Source organism: Sturnira hondurensis, unplaced genomic scaffold, assembly GCF_014824575.4.
Source record: "Sturnira hondurensis isolate 20B ecotype Veracruz unplaced genomic scaffold, ASM1482457v3 Scaffold0008761, whole genome shotgun sequence".
Taxonomy (NCBI): domain Eukaryota; kingdom Metazoa; phylum Chordata; class Mammalia; order Chiroptera; family Phyllostomidae; genus Sturnira; species Sturnira hondurensis.
The window spans coordinates 3,996,554-4,012,578 of record NW_028081392.1 but is presented as its reverse complement, the minus strand read 5'-3'; the positions used below and the strand labels follow the sequence as shown (position 1 = coordinate 4,012,578).

The window sequence follows — 16,025 nt, the reverse complement described above, 5'->3', positions numbered from 1 at the left end:
ACTTAAACATAAACCCCAAACCGTAACAATCCTAGAAGAAAACATTGGTAGCAAAATCTCAGATATTGCTCATAGCAATATTTTTTGTTATATCTCTTCAAGCAAGGAAACAAAAGAAAAAAAAACGAGACTACATCAAAATAAAAAGTTTCTGCACAGCAAAGGAGAACAAAATCAAAGAGAACCCACTGAATTGGAGAACATATTTGCCAATTCATCTGATAAGGTGTTTATGTCCAAAATTTATAAAGATCTCACAAAACTCAACACTAAAGAAACAATCCAATTAAAAGATCTGCAAATGACCTGAACAGACACTTCTCCAAAAAGGACAAACAGATGGCCAATAGACATACAAAAAGATGACCAATATCATGAATCATTACAGAAATGAAAATTAAAACCACAGATATGTCACCTCACATTGTCAGAATGGCTATCATCAATAAATCAACAAACAAGTATTGGTGAGGATGTGCAAAGAAGGGAACCCTTTTGCACTGCTGGTGGGCATACAGATTGGTGCAGCCACTGGAAAACAGTTTGGAGATGCCTCAAAAAATTAAAAATAGATCTGCCTTTTGACCCAGCAATCCCTCCTCTGGGAATGTATCTAAAAAAAGCCCCAAACACAAATTCAAAATAACATAAGCACCCCTATGTTCATTGTAGGGTTATTTACAATTGCCAAGATATGGAAGCAGCCCCAGTGTCCACCAGTAGATGAGCTGATAAAACATCTATGGGACATTTATGCAATGGAATACTATTAGACTGTAAAAAAGAAAATTTTACCCTTTGCCACAGCATGGATGGACCTGGAGAACATTATGCTAAGTGAAATAAGTTAGTCAGAGAAAGATAAACACCATAGGATTTCACTTACATGTGGAAATAAGGAACAAATGGAGCTAACAAGCAAAATAGAGACACTGGGTCTATTTTAAATAGAGTCTCTATCTAGAGACTCATAGATAAGTGAATAGGATGACAGCCACTGGGTAATCATCCTGTTCACTATGGTGAACACCACCAACATTTTTAACAATAATGTTAGGGAGTTGAGGGACCAAGCAAAAGGGAGAAAGCATTCATGGATATAGAGAATAGCGTGGTGACTACAGGTGATAGGAGAGAGGGGTCCTAAAGGAAGAAATTAGAAAAATATTTAGTATTTCTATACAAATTCCTCACTTTACATATGAGGAAACTGAAGGAACAGTAATTGACTAATAAATCAGCTAATTGATTAAATTAAGAGTAAACGGCTAAACATTTATTAATATATAAAGATACACGATGCTAATATTTAAAATAGGGCCAAGATTTTTTGTGTCTCTTTTCTTATAGAACCGTAATTCACAGTTTATGAATTCCAGTTTCAGTTTCTTTAGAGTGAAAACTTAAAGACATCCATGTAGCACTCCATGAGTGTACAGAGTTACAGCTTTTTTCTCCCTTTAATTTTTTCTACTTTTTATGCCCAATCTAATTCAAGGGCACCTTTTTAAAAGCAATTTGTCTTTATTGAGTTTTGTTCCCAAGGTTAATTTACTATACTAATTCTTATTCTATTTGTACTCACACTTTTATCAGATTATATAATAATGAAATAAATTATATAATGAAGACAGATAGTATTAAAAGGCTTCAGTACAAATAAATTGGATCCTGATAAACAATTTTGTAGGAAGAGAAGAAAGGCAGTACACCAGAGAATAATCTAATAGCAATGAGCTTTCCTTCATTTCCTTGCTCCCACTTATTGTGTTTTATCAAGCAAAGGGGGCAGCATTGTTATCCAACTAAGCCAGTTAAGTGGAACTTAAAAGAGGAGTAAGTTCAATACTCCCTATAAAACTAACACCACCAACACTTTTAACAAAAATTGTGTACTTTCTATGAGTCAAGCTGAGACTTTCCATGCATTAGAAACCCAGCCACAGAATTGTTGTGCAGATTAAATAAAGGTTTTTGTGGACACTTTTCGTAACTTTAAGAAGCTGGTACTTCTTCATTTTAACACTGCTTCTTTAGGACTTTTTTATTTAAACTACTCTAGATTAATTTTCCTGTTTTAAAACCTACATAAATGTGTCACACAGTATGTATGCTTTAAAAATAACTATGTGATATAACTGGTATATAATAATCTGCACAAATTATAAACATATTAGATAAGTTCTGACACATGTATGAAGTCATGAAACCACAATACAATCAAGACAAAAACATCCTTTACTTCCAAGTATGTCATATATTTTTATAGTATTAAAATTGTATTTTTATATTTAAATTTCTGAGTGTTTGCTACTAATACATAGAAATACAATTTTTTAAATGTTTATCTTGTATCCCACTACCTTGCTAAACCCACTTTTAGTTCTAAGGGTTTGTAAATTTTGTAGGATATTCTGCAAAGACTGTCATGGTGTTTATCAAACAGAAAAGTTTTACCTCTTTTCTAGTTTGGATGTTTTACTTTTTTTAAATTTTTTAAAAATTTATTTAATTATTTTTCAAGTACAGTATTCTGTATATTACTCCTAACCTATCCCAACCCCCGTGCTCCCCCCTCCCTCCCATTTCCACCCTTCTCAGTTGTTGTCCATGTATCCTTTATATATGTTCTTCTAAATCCCTCCCCTATTTCCCCTGAAATTCCCTCCCCTCTGGTCACTGTCAGCCTGTTCTCCATTTCAGTGTCTTTGGTTATATTTTGCTTGCTTGTTTGTTTTGTTGTTTAGCTTCCTGTTAAAGGTGAGATCATATGGTATTTGTCCTTCAATACCTGGATTATTTCACTCAGCATAATGCTTTCCAGTTCCATCCATGCTGTTGCAAAAGAGCTCCTTCTTCCTTTCTGCAGCATAGAATTCCATTGTGTATATGTACCATAGTTTTTTGATCCATTCATTTACTGACGGTCACCTAAGTTACTTCCAACTCTTGGCTATTGTAAATTGTGCTGCTATGAACATTGAGGTGCATATGTTCTTTGGGATTGGTGTTTTAGGGTTCTTAGGATACAATCCTAGCAGTGGAATTGCTGGGTCAAAGGGCAGGTCCAACTTCAGTTTTCTGAGAAAATTCCATACTGCTTTCCATAATGGTTGTACCAGTCTGCAATCCCACCAACAGTGGACCAGAGTCCCCTTTTCCCCACTACCCTCTCCAACATTTGTTGTTTATTGCTTTGTTTATGATAGCCATTCTCACCGGTGTAAAGTGGTATCTCATTGTGGTTTTAATTTGCATCTCTCTGATAGCAAGCAATATCGAGCATCTCTTCATGTGTCTCTGGATCCTCTGTATGTCCTCCTTGGAGAAGTGTCTGTTCAAGTCCTTTCCCCATTTTTTAATTGGGTTTGTTGTCTTCTTAGAGTGAAGTTGTGTGAGTTCTTTGTATATTTTGTCTGAGGTATCATTGGCAAATATGTTTTCATGCCTTACCAGTACTATACAATGCTGAATAGAACTGAAGAAAGTTGAACATCCTGCTTTTGTTCCTGATCTTAGAGCAAAGTATTCAGTCTTTCATCATTCAGTATAATGTTAGCTGTACATTTTTGTACAAAAAATATTCAGGATGTTTTTTATAGGGTCAAAGAAGTTCCCTTCTACTCCTAGTATTCCAAGGGCTTTATGATCAACAGATGCTGGATTCTGTCAGATGTTTTTTTTGTGTGTGTATTTATTAAGGTGATCATGCTTTTTTCTTTCTTATTTTTACTAAGGTGAATTATATTGATTGGTTTTTAAATGTTCAACCCTACATTCTTGGTCATGTTGAATTATCCTTTTTTTATATATCATTGGGTTTCTTTTTCTAAAACTATTTTTAAAAATTTTGCATCTATGTATATAAGAGATATTGGTCACCAGTTTTCTTTTAATTCTTTGGTTTTGGTAGTATTTTTTCCTCTTTAGTTCTCTGGGATAGTTTGCATAGAACTGGTATTATTTTTTCCTTAAATGTGTGGTAGAATTCAACATTGAGGTAATCTGGTCCTTGAGTTTTCTTTGTGGGAATGGTTTTAACTAAAAATTCATTTTATCTAATAGATAACCCAAATAGCTCTATTTCTATTTCTTCTTGAGTGTGCTTTGGTACTTTCCATTTTTCAAAGAATCTGTCCATTACATAAAGGTTACTGATAAATAAAAACAATATTTTTTTAATTAATTAATTTATTTATTTATCTTTAGAGGAGAAGGGAAGGAGAGAAGGAGAGAAACATCAATGTATGGTTGCTTCTCGAGAGTCCCCTGCTGGGAACTGGCTTGCAACCCAGGCATGTGCCCTGACTGGGAATCGAACCCCAATCGTGTGATTCGCAGGCCCGCACTCAATCCACTGAGCTACGCTAGCCAGGGCTAAAAACAATATTTTAAGGAGGGACTACAGTAGTTTCCACTCTAGACTAATTTGCCCCTTTAGTATTCTGAGTACTCTGAAGATCCATTGTATGTGACACTATCCACTCCAGCTAGTGGAACAATAGTGGTTACAGGACCTATGCTGCACTCTTTGAGGATTATTTCCTATAATCTTTTCGGGTGGTTCTTTACCCAGTCTTCATTAGTTTCCTCACAAATATACACTGATCGGCAATCAGCTGAAGTTTTGGGTGGGACTCTGCACATCTTTTGTGTTCTCTGTCTATACAGCTCTTTGTTCTCTGGAACTCTGACTTACACACCTGACTGTCTAGTAGTTAGATTTCTTAAAACTTCTAGCTGATGTCCTCAATCAAAAGAGATAGCCAAGAAGGTCCCCCTCTATGTACTATGGCCTGGATATTCCCTCTAAGCAGTCAGATTGGGTAATTATGGGCTTCACCTCATTTAGTTCTTATCTTACAGAGATCATTATAAAGAGATATCTCCATGGACAGGCATTTAAAAAAATATTGAAGTTATCAGAAAAGCTTTAAAGCATCATTACTAGTGTATGATCCTCTGAAAAAAAGAACGTGGACTCAGGTAGGAAATAAGAATCAACCGGATTTAGTTTTAGCTAAGTATGCTAAGTACTGACATTTAGAAAATGTATACTAAGAACAGCAGATATGATTTTTTGGGGGGGGAGGAAAACTAAACAATCCAATGTGTATTCCCTGAGAAATATATTTTATACTGCACTGCATTTTAGAAGTAAAATTCTCCCTTTTTCCCCATGGAGAAATGAAGATAGTTATCTTTACTAGAGTATTCAAGGAGAACAACAATGAGAGATGAGATTAACGAGATAAAGCTCACAATACCATATTTACTTTTAATACTAAAACATGGTAACATTTTTATTTATTCTTATTAAATTTCATCACTCAACTGATACTTCCGAGTCTATTAAAATTTTTAAGTCTCCTCTGACATTCAGCCCATTTGATATTTGTTAAAGTGTTGCATTATTTGCATTCTCTGAATTTATAGTATCTGTAAATACAGCTTTATCTGAATCAATGATAGTTTACTTCAGCAAAGCCCAGGGCAAACACTGAGGCGTATCACTAAAAATCCACCTCTCAGCAGACTTTCTCAAACTGGTTCAACAGAATACCAAATATATCTAATTGGCCTTTAGCCAATATTTATTATTCTATAATCCATACCATGACAGATTATCTCAAATATACTATAGATCCACTGTTTACTGGTCTGGCATTACAGGTATTATATATCTGTTGAAATAAATTCAAATGAATAGTAATCATACCAAAAAAATTAAACATACATGACTTGTAACCATGTAATCAATCATATGTAACCATATAGTTTTACCACTTCCTCTTCTGGGTAGGAAAAAATGATATCTAATATAATCTATGTTAAGTTCCGAACTTTAAAAAGTTAATCATTTTAAAATATGTGGATATAAATTTGAAATGTGGATATATAGCTACATTTTTATTTTTAAAATATGTATCTTAACGATGGTTAAGATGGCAAAATTATATACATAATTTTATTTATATATAATATATAACTATATATAATATATAATCTTACCAACTTAACCATTGTAAGTGTTCAATTCAGTGACCTAAAGTTCATTTACAATGTTGTGCAATCATCCCCACTATCCATTTCCAGAACTTTCTGTCATCTCAAAAAGAAAGAAGCTTTGCACTCATCAACAGAGACTCCCAATTCTCCCTTCTCCCCAGTGCCTGGTAACCACTGTTCTATTGTCTGTCTGTATGAATTTGACTATTCTAGGTACTTCTTATAAGTAAACTTCTGTAAAAAAATCCAATAGTTGTTTATTGGAATATGGCTTATTTTGCTTAACATAATATTTTTAAGGTTTGATTATGTATCTTAATTATACTCCTTTTTAAGGCTGAATAATACATTCCGCTGTGTGTACAATCGATACTTGAATAAAACAGGAGTTAGGGGCACCAACCCCACCCCCATAGCAGTTGAAAATCTTTATGTAACTGTTGACTCTTCCAAAACTTAATTACTAACAGCCTACTATTGACCAGAAGCTTTACTGATAACATACATTCAATTAACACATATTGTGTATATGTTTCATATACTGTATTCTTACAATAAAGGAAGCCAGAAAAAAATGCTATTAAGAAAACCATAAGGAAGACAAAATACATTTATAGTAATGTACATTTTTATTTAAAAAATCCACATAAGTGGACCTGCACGGCTCAAACCCATGTTGTCCAAGAGTGAACTGTATATTCCAGGTTAAGTTCTGTTTATCTATTCAACTGTTGAAGAATAACATTTGGTTTGTTTCTAATTTTTGGCTATGTGAATGATGCTGCTACGCACATTGGTGTACAAATATTTGAATCCCTGCTCTCAGGTCTTTTGGGAATATAAGTAGAAGTGTACTTGCTAGATCATATGGTAATAATTTCATGTTTAACTTTTTGAGGAACCACCAAATTGTTTTCCACAGCAGCTGTAGCATTTCAATTCCCACCATCAATGCACAAGGGTTCTAATTTCGCCACAACCTTGCCAACATTCATTTTTCCCACATGTTTGACATTAGCCATCATACTGGGTGACAAATGGTATCTCATTTAGGTTTTCATTTGCATATCTCTAATTATTAGTGATGGTGAGCATCTTTTCATATGCTTACTGGACATCTTTTCTAGAGAAATGTTTACTTAAGTTCTTTGACTATTTTTGAATTAGGTTGTTACTGTTGAGATATATATTCTGGATATTAATCCCTTATCAGATATGTCATTTATAAATATTTCCTTCCATCCCATGGGTTGTATTTTTTCCTTGCTGGAGAAGAGTCCTTTGATGTACAAAATATTTAATTTTGGTGAAATCCAATTACCTTTTCTGTTTTGCTTGTGCATTTGGAGTCTTCAAGTGAAGACTATTTTGATATCATCAGCATTTTCTGCAAACTTAATCATTTTGTGGTCTCTATTCTATTCCCATATATCTCTGCCAAACATTTAGCATTGTTTCCTGGTTTTATAAATGTTTTTCATCTTTCTTTCACATATGTCTTACAAATGCAAGATCTCTTTATAGAGTTTTCTGTGTGCTCTGCAGTGTTTTTTAAAGTTCCTCCCATTTCAGTCCTAATTAAGGTCATTTGAGATTATAAAGTCAGAATGAAGTTTTGATGGTATTCAATCCTCTCAAGTTATTTTTATATCCAAAGTTTGATTCTTTGGGATCATATTTATCTTCTTAAAAGGTGTTAAAGTTTGTCTTCTTAAAGTCTAGAGCATTTAATTAAGTATTGCCAATCTGTTCTGACTACAAAGAACCCTAAGTATCAATTTCTCCCCCAAATTTTCAGACTACCATGTCAATGACCAATTCTTTCATGTTACTTAAAGGGATAGAGTAGCATTTTTCCTAGTTACTTCTTTACTCTTCAGAAAATAAAATTGGCAGTAAGAAAATCTAAAACATAGATTTAAGTCAAATGAGACTTCTAGCATATATCTAGGAAATCAAGTCTTTTGCCAATATTTCTTACCATTATGTTAGTTTGTGAATCATCAAGAACATAGCATCTTCTTTGACTTGTTAGTGCCTTGAGAGATATTCATACCATATTCTTATTAAAAGTCACCCAGGCTGACTTTATAAATTATTTCCAGGTTAAATTTTATGTTATTCTAGGTAAACTACACAGTTATTTGATTTAGATACAAAATCAGTGAATATAATCAAACTATGTTAGAACCATAGAATTACAATCAGAATAGACTTCTGGGATAATTAATAGAACAGCTTCACTTTATACATAAAGACTCCAAGACTAATGAAATTTAAGTGATATTGCCCAGGTCACATGAAGATACATATACCAAAGGTCTCTTTTTCTCCCTATTTCCTGAATTTTTAAAGTATACAGGCTAAAAAGAAGTTATAAATGTAATGAAGAAAAATTATTTTCTACTAACTTAGAACTAAAGTATATTCTTGGGAAAAATAAAAGGTTGCAAAAGTTTAACTGAAATTCCATTTATCACCATCAAATATAACATACAAATATTAGAAAAATGACACTATTAATAAAGAAATTTAATACAAATTACAGTATTTACTCAGAACTTATTAAATTGAATAGATTCACATTTTGACAAGGTACTTCCAAAAACATTTATTTTGGACTAGATGTCTCTTCCCTTAATCCATGAACATTTCTGAGGAAGATATTATTTCCTGGTCAGAAAACAAATCAGTTCATGTCAAGGGCTCAGGATGCGGGGAAGGTGCACTAAAAGGGGTGATGAGGAAAGCAGTGTCCGTCGTGGCTGTGGTCATGGCCATCTGTGGCTTATGCATTTACAAAAGCTCATAGAGATGTACCATAAAAAGAGTCAATTGTGTGAAAATTATAAACCTCAATGACCTAACTCTTCAAAAAACAATTTTTTATTATGTAAGAAATGACCATATACTGAAGAAAATACTGGAAAAATGAATTACAGTGGTCCAAACTTAGGCAGTTTTGTTGCATAATTCTCAAGTATGTCTATGCAAATATCTCATTTTTATTTATGTATTTCTAAACTTATACCCACACCCAAATGCAAAATTACCCAGGTTCTTAAAAAAAAAGAGTAACTCACCGTCTCATTTCCAAAAAGTATGTCAACATAGGGCATAACTTTCATCAATGGTTCCTTATAGAACTGACTAATAAATGGTGCAGACAGGTTCAAAGAGAAAATTCTGTTGTTTTCGGCAGCACTTCGAGCCACTTTTAACACGGACTCAGGTGAAACAGTGAGAAAAAAGCCCTGGATAAAGACAAGAAGAAAAGTTAGAAAGGCAATTTCCCCAGAGTCACTCTTAGTGAGAACAGAAGAAATCTAGACAAAACACAAAAGCCTACATAGTACACATTTTAAAACATAGTGACAAAACTGTTTTACAGTTTTTATTTTCTGCCTATGCAGAGCAGAAAACATCAGCATCTGAGTAGGAGAAAAGTTTATCACATGACTACTATATGCTCGATATGTGCCATTATGTTGGAGTAGAACTCATTACTTATTTCATTATTAAATTACATATACTCAATGCTAAAGCATTCTGCAAGTCTACATAAGAAAAAATACTTGAAAGGTTTCATTCAAGATAATAGTTACATTTAAATTAGAAAAAAGCAATGAAGGCAGACTGTATTCTTTTAGCTATTTTGAAACACTCTGTATTCTTGTGACATGCTATTAATTTTAAAAATTAAATTAGTTAAAAAATATAATTAATTTACCAAGATTAGTTTATTACCTTATGAAACGTCCGTCTAGAGACCCAAGATGGTGAAGGAGTAGGTGGAAGATACACCAATCTCCTCCCAGGACCAAAATAAAATTACAGAAAAATCAGCCTAAACCACTAACTGAACACTAGATGGAGAGAAGCCTTATAACCAAGGACGTAAGGAAGAAACCACTGCACCACAACGAGACTGACAGGGAGTGGGAAGGTGAGAGAGGGCTGGCTAGGTTCCCATGAGTGGTGGCTGAAGTGCCAGAGTGATGTTTCAGTGGCAGGACCCTGCTCCGAGAAGTATGGGGTCTAACTGCCATCCCAAACTTCCCAGCCTAGAGCACAGGAATTGGGAAAAGAATCCAAAAAACATCTGGCTGTGAAAATCAGCAGGATTTTTGTCTGCCCGGGAGAAACAACTGGAGGCACAGAGAACCTACCAAAAGGCCAACACACAAAATTTCATTTGCAGCCACTTAACCTGGGCTATGGCACAGGGAGGGCAGAGTGGACTAGAGTCGTTCTGGGGAGAGAGCTGAAGGATTAGTTGCCAAGATCCCTGTGCTGAGTCATTCCTGATACTACAGAAGCCATTTTTTTTTTTTTTGTGGCCAAAGCACTCCCCTCCAAAAAGCAACAGCCCAAGGGAAAGCAATAGCTCCACCTGAATGAATTCATCTCACCCCACCCTGTGGAACTTAAGCAAGGCTGCTAAGTACAGCTGGAGGCTATTTCAGTGATTGCGCCTAACAGCAAAGGCAGATCTCTGGGAGCTCTGAGACTTTAGCTGATGCTCCACTGGGCCTGGTGCTGGTAAGAGCGGGACATGGTGCACAGCCTGGTGCTTTCTGCACACACCTGGGCCTAGCAGAGGGAGCGCAAGCTGTGGATTTCTGATAGTTTCCAACAGGTTGTACAGGTCCAGTCACAGGCAGAGTATGACAAAGGCCTACACTGAAGTCTTGGCAGATCTACATAAAATATAGAAAAAATACAAAGAAGCAGCCAAAATGGCTGAAACAGGCTCCAAAAGAATGAACACTAAAATTCTCCAGAAGAATCACTAAATGAAATGAAGGCAAGCAATTTATCAGAGTTTAGAGTAATGATTATAAGAATAATCAGCAGCATTGAAAACGACATAGAAACCATAAAAAAGACCAGTTGGAAATAAAGAATTTGATATCTGCAATAAATAATTCATTGGAAGGAATAAACAACAGGTTGGATAAAGCAGAAGACTGAATGAACTTTTTGGAAGACAAGGTAGAAAAAAGCAACCAAGCAGAGCAGCAAAAAGAAAAAAGATTAAAAAGAAAATGAGGAGAACTTAAGAAGTGTTTGGGACAACAAAAGCATAACAACAACCACATCTTGGCAATACCAAAGGGAGAACCATTATTTAAAGAAATAATGACTGAAAACATCCCCAATTTGGTGAAGGAAAAAGACACAAAAGGCCAAAGTGAAGAAAGTCACAAACAAGATGGACCCAAAGAGACCCACACCAAGACACATCATAATCAAAATGGGAAAGCTTAAACACAAGAGAATCCTAAAAAAACACAAGAAAAAAAGCAGTTTGCCACAATGGAGCTCCAGTTAAACTGTCATCTAATTTCTCAAAATAAACATTTCAGGCCAGAAGTGAATGTCATGAAATATTCAAGGTGATGAAAAGCAAGGACCTGCAACCAAGGAACTTTACCCAGCAAGGCTATCTTTGTAAATTGAAGAAGAAATTAAAAACTTCCCAGACAAGAAAAAGCTAAAGGAGTTTGTTAACACCAAACCAGTACAGCAACAGATGTTAAAGGGCTTGTTCTAAAAAGAAGAAAAAGAAAAACTGAGGAAAATAGTTAAAAATAAAATGGAAAGAAACACATATTCATCAATAATCACCTCAAATGTAAATGGCTTAAATGCTTGGATGAAAAGACATAGGGTAGCTCAATAGATAAGAAAAAAAAGACCCATATATATGCTGTCTCCAAAAGACCCAACTGAGATCATAAGATAAACACAGGCTAAAAGTGAAGGGATGGAAAAAGATACTTCATACAAGTGGAAAAGAAAAAAGCTGGATAGCAGTACTTATATATGACAAAATAGATGCTAAAACCAAGACTATATAGTAAGGGGCACAGAATGACACTACCTTATGATAAAGGGAACAATCCAACAAGTGGATATAACCCTAGTAAACATTTATGTTCCCAACAAAGGAGCACCTAAATATGTAAAGCAAATTTTGAAGGACATAAAGGGACAAATTGATTGAAATATAGTCATTCCAGGGGATTTTAACACCCTATTGACTTCAGTGGGTAGATTCTCCAGATAGGAAATCAAAAAGGAGACAGAGGCCTTAGGCAATACATGAGGAGGTCAAATGCACATAATTAATATCATCAGAGACTTTCACCCCAAAAAGCAGAATTGACAATATTTTTAAGTGTGCATGGAACAGTTTCTAGGATGGACAACATGTTAGGACATAAAACAAATCTCAATAATTTAAAAAGAATGAAATCATATTAAGCATCCTCTTTGACTACAATGCTACGAAATTAGAAATCAATCACAAGAAGAACACTAAAAAACACACAGAGATTGAAGCTAAATAACATATTAAACAATGAATGACTTAACAATGAGGTCAAGGAGGAAAAAGCACAACAAATGAAATAAGAACACAACAATCCAAATCTTTGGGACAAAGGAAAAGCAGTCTAAAGAGCAATTCATAGCAATTATAAGCCTTTCACAAAAAAAAAAAAACAAAAACAAGAAAAAGCTAAAAAAAATCTAACTTTTTACTAAAAGGAACTTGAAAATGAACAACAAACAAAGGCCAAAGTGAGTAGCAGGAAGAAAATAATAAAGATCTGATCAGAAATAAATAAATAGAGTCTAAAAAAACGATGTCAAAGATCAATGAATCCAAGAGCTGGTTCTTAGAAAAGGTAAACAAGATTCACAAATCTTCACCCACACTCATTAAGAAAAAAGTAGAAAGGACCCAAATGAATAATATCACAAATAAAAGAGGAGAAATAACAACAGGCACCAAAGAAATATAAAGAATTATAAGAAAATATTATGAACAACTATACACCAACAAATCGGACAACCTGTATGACGTGGAAAAATTTCTAGAAACATACAATCTTCCAAAAGTAAATCAGGAAGAATCAGAGAATCTGAATAGACAGATTATACCTAGTGAAACTGAAAGAGCAATAAAAAAAAATTCCCCCAAAACTAAACTCCTGGACCAGATGGCTTCACAGGTGAATTTTATCAAACATTCTGAGAAACATAAATACCTCTCCTTCTCAAACTATTTGAAAAAATTCAGAAGGAGAGGAGACTCCCGAGCTCATTTTACAAGGCCAGCATTAGTCTAATTCTAATGCTGGATAAAGACACTACGAAAAAAGAATATTGCCAGCCAATATCCCTGATGAACAGAGATGCTAAAATCCTTAACAAAATACTAGCAAAGCAAATGCAATAATACATCAAAAAGATCAAACACCATGATCAAGTGGGATTTATTATGGGAATGCAAGGTTGGTACATTTGCAAATCAATAAATGTGATTCATCACAAAAACAAAATGAAATATAAGAAGTACATGATCATATCAGTAGATGCAGAAAAATCATTTAGTAAAATCCAGCACCCATTTATGATAAATACTCTCAGCAAAGTAGGAATAGAGGGAATATACATAAACATAATAAAGGCCATGTATGACAAGCCCATGGCCAGCATCATACTTAACAGGCAAAAACTATAAACAGTTCCCTTAAGTGTGGGAACAACTCAGGGATATTCACTTTCACCTCTCTTATTCAACATAGTACTGGAAGTCCTAGCCACAGCAATTGGACAAGAAGAAGAAATGAAAGGCATCTAATTTTTTTTTAAAGATTTTATTTATTTATTTATCTTTAGAGGGGAAGGAGAGAGGGAGAGAAACATCAATGTATGGTTGCCTTTTGTGCATCCCCTGCTGGTAGTTAGCCTGCAAGGAACCGGCCTGCACCCCAGGCATGTGCCCTGAGTGGGAATCGAACCACGATCGTCTGGTTTGCAGGCCTGCACTCAATCCACTGAGCTACACCAGCCAGGGCTGGCATCTAAATTTTAAAGGAAGAAGTAAAACTGACTTTATTTGCAGATGAAATGATACTGTACCAAGAACCCTAAAGATTCCACCCAAAAACTTCTACAACTGATAGATGAATTCAGCAAAGTAACAAGTTACAAAGCTAACATCCAGAAATCAGTTGCATTTCTATATGCCAATAATAAACTATAAGAAAGGGAAATTCAGAAAATCCTATTTACATTTGCTTCAAAAAGAATGAATTACCCAGGAATAAATCTAACCAAGGAGTAGAGGTTAAAGACCTCTACTTGGAAAACTTTAAGACACTGAAGATAGAAACTAAAGAAGATAGAAATAAGTGGAAGCACATACTGTGTTCAGGGATAGGAAAAATTAAAATCATTAAAAATATCCATTCTACCCAAAGCAATGCATAGATTCCAGGCAATTCCTATCAGGTTTCCAATTATGTATTTCACAGAACTAGAACCAACATTTCACAAATTTATATGGAATCACCAAAGGCCCCACATAGGAACAGCAAATCTAAGAGGAACAAAGTTGGAGGAATCATGCTACCTATATCAAACTATACTCTAAGGCTATAGTAATCAAAACAGCATGGTAATGGCATAAAAACATACATATAGCTCAATGGAACAGAATAGAGAGCCTAGATAAAACCCCACAACTTTATAATCAATTAATGTTTAACAGAGGGAGCAAGCATATACAATGGGCTGAAGACAGTTTATTCAATTAATGTTGGGAAAATTGGACAGATAGGTGCAAAAAAAATGAAACTAGACCACCCTCTTATGCCACACACAGGAATAAATTCAAACTGGATTAAAGACTTAAATGTTAGATCTTTAATAAAAATATCATAGAAGAAAACATAGGCACATAATCTTGAACATTGCTTATAGCAATATTTTATCTGATAAAACCCCTCAGGCAAGGGACAGAAAAGAAAATAAATAAACAAATTGGACTACATCAAATGTTTATAAAATATCTGAACTGAATTTTTAAGATCTGAAGATCTGAATTGGAAATTTCAAGCAATGAGAAAGTAATTCAGGAATGAAATATTAAAATACTTTAAATAAAATTTCATGTCAGGGAAGCTATATTTTAAAATACTATTTATTTATATCTAAAACAATAATAAAAGTCTTTAAAATATATCTATATTTTTAGATGAAAGAAAGCATAAGCAAAACCATGGATGTTTGTATAGGAAAATTGGTTTGAATGGTGAACAAATGAATGGAGGAATACATAAAGAGCAACAGGCAAAAATTTGGATAGGCCAGCTGGTTAACCACACAAAGGGCTTTGAGTAGGTTAGGGGTGCATGATGGGTAATAAAGTTTTTCCTTGAAAGAAAGAAGTAACAGCTTGTGAGAAAATTTATAGGAATGTTAGGACAGCAACAATTCAGCAACAGTCAGTAAAAGTCTACATTTGGCTCTGTAGAGGGAAATTATATTGTGGGAGACAAAAGAGAATAGAGTCAGAAGACAACTGAGATTTTGAATCAGGTTCTACCATTAATAGAAATACAACAGTCCAGAACAAAACCTGGCTTAGATGGAAATAAACAGTGTTTAATTGTGTTGATACTATATTTGAGGTATTAAGCGATCCCCAATATATATCGGAATGTTGGCTTCAGGAGACAGCGTGGAATAAGGAGATGGCAAAAGAGGGGTTACATTGTAATTACTGAGGAAAATAGAGAAAAAGAACAGGGCAAAGAACAGAATGGAAAAGAACAAAAATCAGGGGGTAGAGGCAGGGGGAAAAAGTAAAGGAGAGAACAAAAGGAAGGCAAATGAGGATAGAAGTGACTAAAGAAAAATTGAACACAGGAAATTTCAAGAAGATGCTTAGAGCTACCCAATGCTATTAATGGGTAGAGAAGGAAAGGACTGAGCAAAAGCCACAGGATTTGATGATTAGGAGGAAGTACTTGTGAAGGTAAAAAGAGGCAGTTGTTAAAGAAGAAATAAGAAAGAAAGGGTAAGGATTATAAATCATTTTGGGAGATTTATCCGTGAATATAGTAAAATCATCTGAGATTCACGGAGAAATCCTTGTGTTCCAGGTACTATACTAAAAGTTTTATGTATATTAACTCAGTTATTATATTTTTTCCTTA

At 34.4% G+C, this 16,025-nt stretch overlaps 1 protein-coding gene across 3 annotated transcripts in view; it reads right to left on the bottom strand.

Annotated features, from left to right (window-relative positions):
- ADK (adenosine kinase) overlaps nt 1–16,025 on the bottom strand; it is a 594,334-nt gene that overhangs the window by 196,041 nt on the left and 382,268 nt on the right. For 2 of the 3 annotated variants that reach the window (XM_037055967.1, XM_037055968.1), the window contains exon 7: nt 9,093–9,263. The exons of the other annotated variant lie outside the window; for it this stretch is intronic. In XM_037055967.1, the coding sequence (XP_036911862.1) occupies nt 9,093–9,263 (171 nt within the window). The remainder of the gene's footprint in view (nt 1–9,092; nt 9,264–16,025) is intronic. 3 annotated transcript variants of the gene reach the window in all.